The sequence below is a fragment of the Nannospalax galili genome, unplaced genomic scaffold (genome assembly GCF_000622305.1).
Source record: "Nannospalax galili isolate Female #2095 unplaced genomic scaffold, S.galili_v1.0 scaffold891, whole genome shotgun sequence".
In the NCBI taxonomy this organism is placed as follows: Eukaryota; Metazoa; Chordata; class Mammalia; order Rodentia; family Spalacidae; genus Nannospalax; species Nannospalax galili.
In genome coordinates this window covers 309,238-318,729 of record NW_008330576.1, presented here as the reverse complement: position 1 = coordinate 318,729, position 9,492 = coordinate 309,238, and the positions used below count along the sequence as shown (strand labels likewise).

Sequence of the window (9,492 nt, the reverse complement as noted above, 5' to 3'; positions counted from 1 at the left end):
GAACTAAGCACTAGGCAGGCCACTAAGCAGATTAACAGGTGCAAATTCCATCTGCACTGCACACCCCCATCCCGGCTGCCACTGCTAACAGTTTTACTGTTTGTGAAGTGCCCACTCACAGCCCATCCCATGGTGGGTCACCGGGCTCTAGGCAAAAAGTGTTGCTTCAGATTAAAAGAGTGGACTTCCCTCATCTTTAATTCTTTTAGCAAAGCCTCGTGCTTTCAGAGAAAGGGCAGGTTATTCTCCACCTCACCCACAGAGATTAGAGCAGCACCTCCCACTCTGGACCAGTGGTTCTCTAGACAGGCTTTAGAAATGAATAGTATGCTTTTTGGGTGTTCGGATGGTGAGATTACTTGTAGTATCCCAAAGCTGAGGGTCTGGGTCAAAGCATACACACAGACACACAACTGTGAAAAAAAACCATTTGTAACCTGGATTTGCAATCACATAAAAATGTTTTCAGTTATTTTCTTTCTTGAATATTTATTGACCACTTACTATTCCATGCTTTCATATCTGGATTTTCTAGACCTGTAAATACCACTAAACAACTCAAAGGGTGTAGTTTGAGAGGGTTTTGCTTTTTGTTTTCAGAATTTTACCTAGACTTTCACAATTTCAGAGCCAGTAATATTACATCTGAATCTGAGCTATTGCTAGAGGTCAAAACTATACCCATCCCCAAAGTATGGTGGTTCTTTAGGTGTGTGTGTGTGTGTGTGTGTGTGTGTGTGTGTGTTTTAAGAAAGCCAGGTTTATTTCTGAAGGCTAAAGGAGTGAGCAGAAAGAGACCCTGGGGACAGAGGACATTGGATGTATTCTCCTTCTTGGCATCCTGGGGAGCTGCAGATCCACTACCCATTGACGTTCTAGGTGCCACTCTGGGCTTGTGGGCTGGGTCCACTTCTCCACCTGCAACCTACCCTTGAGGACACTTGGCAATGGGGAGGGATGTTTTGAAGGTGTCTTGGGTGGGGTTGGGGTGGGCTTCTTTCTTCCAGGTTTCCAGGTCCCTCCTCCAGGTTCTTGAGCTCTTGGCTGATGTACGAAGCAGCCTTTGGAGAAGCTCATCTAACCTCCTTTCCTTCTGCTCAGCTCCTGGGTTGCTATTGCAGTCCTGCTTTGGCAGCTCTGTCTGGCTGCAGAAACTTATGCTGCCCCTGTGCCATAATCCCTTCCTTTCTCTCAAAGTTCTCTCTTAAAGTGAAGGAAAGAGCTTCCCCTGAAATTTCCCTATCTAAATAAAACCCCCAAATCCACCAACATGAATACAGCTGTCTAGTCTTCTGATTGAAATTACACTAACCAAGGAAGATTAAAGGAAGACACTGAAAACCAAACACTACACCTAGAGCCCCACAGAACTCTGTTCCAGGAGACTGCCTTCTTCAAGACCCATCCACTTTCATTAAAATCGTTTATTGAGGGGAGATGGCTAGGTCTGTTAGCCTGAGGACCTGAATTCAATCCCCAGTACACATGTAAAAGCAGGACATGATGATGAATGCCTGTAATATCAGCACTGAGGAAATGGAAACAGATAACTTGAAACAGGAAACTTGTGAATTGGGCAAGGTGGTGCACTTAAGAGGCAGAAGTAGGCAGATCTCTGAGTTCAAGGTCAGCCTGGTCTACATAGTGAGTTCTAGGCTAGCTGGGGCTACAGGGAGACTTGTCTCAAAAAGACCTAAATAAATAAATATTTTAATTTAAAAAATAAATAAGGTAGAGAATAGCAACTGAGGAAGACATCCAACAATTCTTGGAGGCCTCCACACCCTTGTACATACAGGCATGCACACCCCCTCACACACACAAACACAGAAAATAATTGCATGAATAAAGGAATAAACTTTGTGATGCCAGGCTAAGTATCCCACTTTTTTGGTTATGGTGACTGAATCTCTGCATCTCTATAACAAAACACCTGATACAAGCTACTTAATAAGAGGTTTATTTAGCTTACAGTTTTGAAGTTTCAAAATTTCAATAGTATAGCACAGGCAAAGGCTACTCGTTGGCTTCATGGTGCCAACAGCAATGGAAAAAGTATGTCAGGAGCAAGCAAGGGATTCTATCTTGAAGCAGCTGAGCAGACAGAAGGGACCAGGTTTGCTCCTTTTATAATTCTCTCAGAATTCAACAGATCCCAGGGGACCTTCCTCTGAGCTTATACCACCAGTAACCCAAGACCCTCCTATGAGCTTCCACCTCTTAAAGGATCCACCACTTCCCATTTTCGCCACCATGGGGGCCAAGCCTCAACCACAAAAGGATCTTTGGGGACACAAATAATATCCATATTAAAAGCTCAAATCAGGGATTTCAAAGTAACTTTTGTAAAATTAGGATTCAAACTTAGTTCTCAGTTGACTGGCATTCACAGGTTAATGTTAGTCCCTTAGAAACTTTGAACTTGTAATGGGAGTTTCGGATTGTATGTGTTGTACAGGCAGAAGACTAGAACAGGAAACACAGTATCAACAGCTGTTCCACCTACAATATGAGCCAATCCCTAGCTTTTGCATATTTTGTGCTAACAACCAGCACCTGCACATTACTTTCCAGTAACAGAGAGAATCCAAAGTATTTGGGAATTTTAAGTTTCAGATTATTCCACAATCCTGTATAGACAACAACAGGCCTGTGAAGATTTCTAAAGCCAGCTTCTTTGCTTCAAGGTAAGATGAACTTTAAGATGTGTTCTTTGCTCTAGAGCTTCCCAATGGGATCCGGCTGGATGTAGAACTTCTGAAATCTCACCCCCTCTGTTTCTTCCCTTTCCCTGTCCTTCAGACACCACCCCCTTACTGCTGTTTTGTTTTGTTTTCTGAGAGTCCTTTCTTAATAAGTCATTTTCATCTAGACCCTTACATCAGGAGTCTGCTTCTATAAGAACTTGACTGAGGACATTTACTGGATCTTCAGATGCTGAAAATGGCATGCATACTTGTAGACATCTAAAGATACCGAGAACCACTTTGTATAATAACACTATGGCTTTATGTGGCAGCAAAAGTCTTTTTTTTTTTTTTCCTGAGTGAAAATAAAAAAGAAGAAGTGATTCATAGGGGAGGGGAAGTATGCAAGGCATTGTGACAGGCTTCAGCTGGGTCTGTGTGCTTTACCAAAGAGATAGATTTCAAGTTTCTTAGACATTTTAATCATTTATGTTATGGAGGACCAAAGATGAACAATTGCATCCAACTAATAAGAGGAGATGTACAGAGTTTGGTGCCCAATAAGGGTTTGATATATGGTCAGCTATTACTTTTAATTATATTTACTAGAGATTTTTTTTCTGTCAAACTAGCAAAATCATTTTTTTTCATAACGTTTTCAATCAAAGTACTCATAGATACTTTCATTTAAGATAGCTAGAATCCATGCTGGGTGTGGTGGCGCATGCCTTTAATCCCAGCACTCAGGAAGCAGAGGCAGACGGAAAGGATCTCTGTGAGTTTGAGGCCAGCCTGGTCTAAATAGTGAGTTTCAGGCCAGCTGGGGCTACTGGGAGAGCCTATCTCAAAAAGACCAAAATATATATATATATAGCTAGAATCCAAATGTTAGTCTTTAATTTTAACATGTTAAAAGCACTCCAAGTAAAGTTACAAAGATGGTACTTCTTTACAGCTTTCTTATTGTGTGCATGAAATCTACATATGTTTAAATCAATACAATAACACAGAATTAAACTGGTTCAAATGTGATATCTTCATATCTGAAAAGAAAAAAAGGGAGGAAGGAAGAGGAAAAGAGGGAGGGAGGGAAGAAGGGAACAAGGGAGGGAAGGAAGGAGGGGGAGGGAAGAAGTTAGTTACAGCCATTTACTTTATTTGTATTACAGACCTCACCACCAAATTGGCCTAACTTCTGAAGTACTGATGGATCACCTTTTTAAAAGAAGTGCTTCAGACAGTTCTGCTGAACCACTGTAGAGCCTGTCCCCACAGTTCTTCCCACTGGTACTCCCAAAACCTTACAGCAGAAAATGCTGATATGTGAGTTTGGGTCCTGGCACTACCATTTGGTGTGTCTAGAACGATCACCCAACTGCTCTAATGATCTCTTAAATCAACTTCCCTGTCCTGGAGTATAATACAAGATTTGAATGAGTTTTCAACCTCATAGTAACCCAGACAGTAGGATTTCACTGAAAAGCTGGCTATCTTACTGCTGGACTAAAAATACAGAGAGGTCAAAGTTCCTCTCTCTCTTTTGTGCTTCTAGACTTCCTTTTGATAATATATGATAGTGTCTTTACATGGCATTATAACATTCTGTATCCATTTCTTTCCTCAAGTGGGCTGGAAGCATCCAGAAGGTAAACTCAGTGACTACACACTGAGGCTGAACAAGAGACTCAGTGAAGCATCTAGCATCTGCAGACTCCTGTCTCCCTTCTCCTGGCTGAAGAGCAAAGCCACTGGATGCAAGGGAAGAAAGTGGTTCACTTTCCAAGGCCTTCCCAGCAGAAATGCCCAAGGTAAAATGAAAGAAGACCACTTAGAAGGTGGTGTCGGTAACTGCCTGCCTTTTCCTGCCACAGCACACTGGCAGCTCCTGTTCTCCCTAGAGGAGGTTAGTGATGCTGGCAGAGCCAGATCTGGGGCTGTATGTTCCCTCATGCCACTCCATAAGATAAAGGAATGTGACATGACCCCCCCTTTAAGGATTCTTCCTTACCCTCTGACCTGACATGCTAACCTGATTAGTATCTTCTGCAGAGGGAGTGTTATCATGTTAGTGCTCTCTATAAACAGTTCCTTCCATAGTAAATCAAACCATTTTTCTCTACAGTGCCAGGTATAAAACTCAAGCTAGATAAATGCTCTACCACTTAGTTACTTATACCCCTCCCTGCCCCCCCACCACCAGCCTCCCTCCTCCCAAAGGCCCATTTTTTAAAGTCAAAAACCCACCTCCAGTATGCTGGTTAGTTGTCTCGCTCTATGAAGAAGCAGAGGAAAAAAAGGAAAACATTTTTTACTTTTTTTTTTTAATATTTATTATTTTTATATATTTTATGTGTACGAGTGTATTGCCTGCATATATGTGAGTGCACCCATGTCGTGCAATGCTGTGGAGGCCAAAAGAGGGCTTCAGATTCCCCTGGAACTGGAGTTAAGGAAGGTTTGTAGCCACCATGTGGGTGCTGGGAATCGAACCCGGGTCCTCTGCAAGAGCTGTCAGTGCTCTTAACACTGAGCCATCTCTCCAGCCCCTACATTTTTTACTTTTATACAACTATGTCATGTCCTGACAAACATCCAAAACTGTTAGCAATAAACTGGCAGAATTGGGGGTTGTTCCTAACCTTGAGCATTTGATGAGAACTACCCAGTGGAATGAGTCTCACCTCAGCACCAAACTCAACCAGAGTTCCAGGGCAGTCCAGGGTTGTAGGGCACCACCAGGGCAGGGCTTGACGCCAAAGCCTGTGCACACCTGACCTGCTCCTTGGTGCTCAGTGCCCATAATGCTGCTAGGAAAGCTGGAGGAAGCCAGCAGGTAAGAAGTACGGGAGAGTTGGTGGTACTGCTGCTCCAGCTCTCACTGAGGGACACTACTGGTTCAGGGAGAATGCTGTACAAAGGTCTCTTAGGGAGTGGCACTGGTCAGTGCTTTAGGAATATCCCCTAACAATCCCAGTGTACAGACTTTTTAAATATCAAAGCAGCATTAAGCTGTGACTCCACACAAATAGAGCTTTCAGAAGTTAAGGAAGAACTTGAAGACTTACCCCACTTCACGACCTTGGGCTCCTTCAGAGTGCTGTGTGTAACTCTGCAGGCATATTCATCACTTGCAGTGGGAATAAAATTAGTGTAGGCCAGGAGATAGAAAGACCAGTCCTTGCTGAAAGACAGGTCTGACTGCTCTACTTTGTCCATCTTCTTTCCATTCTTCAGCAGTTCTATTTCAATCTGGGGTGGATGGAACCCAGACACATAGCAGTTCAAGAAGTTTGGTGTCCCATTCTCTGGTGGGTTCCGTGTGTATACTTGAACTCTTGGAGGACCTGAGGGACATTGGAGAAAGAAAAATAACAGTTGCTAGAATATTTCACTTGGGGTTTAGTCTCCATCTAAGCCATCTATTTCTCCCAATTCCACTTGGTATCTTTCCTTGTAATTCTGTGCATGTCTTTTGTTTTTGTTTTTGTTTTTTTCTACCTGACTTCTAGCAGTATCTTCTGTCACTGGATTTTTAAGAAGCTCTTATTGGGACCTCCCCAGAACAGTCTGCTCAGCACCCATCCAATTCCTTAAGAAATCACTCACAGCCCACCTCCTTCCAGACTTCCATTTTTCATTACACACACCCTCCATAGCTACATCAAATCACTCATGTCCTCTGCTGCTTCAGCCCCTCCCATTTCCCTTTTTAGATTTATTCCCTTCCTTTTTGGTTATTGCTCCTCCCTAGACTTCCTAACACATATTGGCTAATACGGTGCCTAGAACAGAGCAATTGTTCTGCAAGTGGCAGATGCCATTATTATTCCCTCTCTGCTTAGGTTCCAATGCAAGTCAATCCAGGGTACCATCCTATGAAACACAATCTGTACCTGCCCAGTTTCCATGCTACATACTACTGTGTAGAATATACAAATTTTACTCTAATATAGCAGATTTGACTCTAATATAGCACTAATCTATGTCTACTTTTGAAACAAAATTATATTTTACTCAGAGTGTGTGTGTCTGTGTGTGTGTGTATGTATATGTGTGTGTGCTCAAGTGTGAATATGAGAGTTGGTTCTCTCCTCCCACCATGTTGGTCATGGGATCAAATTCAGATCAACAGGTGTGGTAACAAGCACCTCTCCTATTAGATGTTTCACCGGTGCTCTAGTGCTCTCTTCCTCTTTATTTTTTATTTTTTAAAGACAAGTCTTGCTGCCTCCCAAGCTGGCCTCAAAATCCTCCTGTCTCAGCCTCCCAAGTGTTGGGATTACAGACATGAGTCATCACACTCAGCTTATATTTGGGGGAGGGCGGTTGTTTTCTGTTTTGGGGGACAAGCTCTCTCTGTAGCCTCACCTGACTGAGAACTTGCTATGTTGACCAAGCTAGTATTGATCTCACAGAGATCACCTGCCTCTGCCTCCAGAGTACTGGGATTAAAGGTGTGGTCCACCAAGCCTGGCCTTCCCCTTACATATTAAGTATACACATATTCAGGGTACATGGTCACTAAAGAGCAGTTGCTTCTCCATATAAGGAAGGTAGTAGAGAGAAGAATGCCAGGATGTAGGGGCCAGATGAACCTATCTAGAAACATCTTATTTCTGAAGGAAAGGTTGCTAGCCCCAAGAAAAGCTGGATGAAAAGCCCAATGAAGCCTTGATTTTTCCCCCCATAAAGTTAAAAGTGAAGATAAACCAGAGAGCCCTTTGCACTTGAGCTTCTGGTCATCAGAACATAATGTCACAGAGGTCAGAGCCCAAGTTCATCCTGCCTGGACACCTTGAAGAAATGAAGCAGGATTTAACAAGAATAGCACTGTAATATTTTTTTTTAAATGAAAACAAGTGCCAGGCTGGGTTTGAATATGGGTTCAGCCCTTCCCTAGCTCTGTAATTTACTTATCCTCAAGAGTCTTGGTAACCATATTGGATTATCCTTGCCCTAGATTTTACAATCTCCCTGACTTTGACAGACTTTAACCTTTTCAAAACTGAAAGTAGAGTCTCTGTACATCTTGGAAAGAACCAGGCCTGGTGCCAAGGAGGAAACCCTTTGTAAAGAAAATATCATGGCCAGCCAGCCTGCCTAAGAGACTCTGACCCTGGAAGGCCAGGACGCCTAAAAACAAAAGAGGGCTACAGCCAAAAGGCCTACTCTACCGCAAATGACACTGGTCAGGCTCAACTTCAATCCCGATTGTCATTAGTCTCTTGTATGAATAAAATACTTAAAAATCTCAGATGCTGGGCTGGAGAGATGGCTCAGCGGTTAAGAGCACTGACTGCTCTTACAGAGGACCCGGGCACGATTCCCAGCACCCACATGGCGGCTACGAACCGTCCTTAGCTCCAGTTCCAGGGGAATCCGAAGCCCTCTTCTGACGTCCACGGCATTGCACGACATGCAGGCAATACACTCATACACATAAAATTTTAAAATAAAAATAAAATAAATTCAAAAATCTCAGATGCCTCCGTTGACCCATCTGAGAGAGAATCGGGTAGCCATAGTATTTACATCGCAGACACATTTTCAAATTTAGATAACTCGAAGTAGGTAGCGTCCTCAGCAGTAAACTGTCATAGCTCGGAGCCCTTATCATTACTGAAAGCAACATGTAAAGGAGAAAAAGTAAGTCAACAATACAAAAGCGGAAAGCCTTTAGCCAGGGCCTGTTTTTTCCGGAGTTCTCGCTGTGCGCTGGCTGGGTTCCTCAAGATCCCGGCGCCCCGGGGCAGGCGAGCCCAAGTGCAAAGGAAGTTGAGCAGCGGGGTCCGCCTTCCCAGGCGGTGCCTCCCGGCCCCGACCCCGGTTCCCACCGGTCCGCAACCCTCATCCCAGCGCTTTCGGGGCAGGCCATCCATCCTTCAGCAGGGCTCCGGGAGCCCAAAGCTCAGAAGCAGAGAGCAGAAGTGAAGCCGTCCTGACTCCCTTCGCTGCTCTCACGGTCCCCGCGGACCCCAGAGCCACATCCATCCTGCTCCCGGGCCCAGAGAGAAGCTGGGCGCCAGGACTTCCATACCCCCGGCCCACGTCCGCAGAGACCCAGCCCTGACTAGCAGTTTCTCGGAAAGGAGAACTTGGAGAGCTCTCACAGATTTAGCGGTGAGGGGCAAAGGGGAGGAAGGCACTCACGCTCGACAGCATCCAAGCCGGTCAGAGAGACAAGCACCAGCAGGATCAGGGCCACGGAGCGAGCCATCGCCACTCCAACGCGTCCAGCGCCGAAATGTGAAATGCGGGCAGGGCTCGGAGCGCACTTTTATAGTCCGCGCACACACAGCCAATCAGAACCTAGCCGGCCCAGGCCGTCACCAGTCTCCTCGCTGGAGACGCCGAGCCAGGTTAGAAACAGGGACTTTCCCATTTTCAGTTTCATTTTCTTATAAAGTCTCGTGATGCGTGGGATGACCTAGGCTGGCCCATCCATGTCCCCTGGTCTAGCGTACGCCCCCGATTTCGGGGCGCTAGGTCCTAGGTCTGCCTGGAAGCACCTTCGTTCCCTGACTTCATGGTAACCCAGTCAGTGAAGGACTTAGGATCTGAGGTTTTCGTACTTGAAAAGTGAAACCAGGAAAATTTAGAACACAAACTGGTAGAACTCAGACTTCGGTTGATAACTACAGCCCAAGAATACACACAATTGGTTTCAGGATTCTCAGGGCAAGGCACGAGTCCCAGGATGCTCCTAAGGGCAGCTCAGAGAGAACCTAGAGTGAATGAGACCTTCGCTTGCTTCTTTCATCCTGCAGGTTTCCTTTTGGAGAACCTGCCTGTATCCTTGCTATAG

General features: G+C 44.8%; 1 protein-coding gene across 1 annotated transcript; it reads right to left on the bottom strand.

Moving 5' to 3' along the window:
* Window positions 1–1,944: 1,944 nt before the first annotated feature.
* On the bottom strand, window positions 1,945–8,974 carry B2m (beta-2-microglobulin). The gene is made up of 4 exons (XM_008849143.3): window positions 8,838–8,974; window positions 5,753–6,031; window positions 4,932–4,959; window positions 1,945–3,730 (listed from the first exon to the last, which is right to left on the bottom strand). The coding sequence occupies exons 1-3, from the start codon at window positions 8,902–8,904 to the stop codon at window positions 4,946–4,948; spliced, it is 360 nt and encodes a 119-aa protein (XP_008847365.1). The 5' UTR covers window positions 8,905–8,974; the 3' UTR covers window positions 1,945–3,730; window positions 4,932–4,945.
* Window positions 8,975–9,492: the final 518 nt, after the last annotated feature.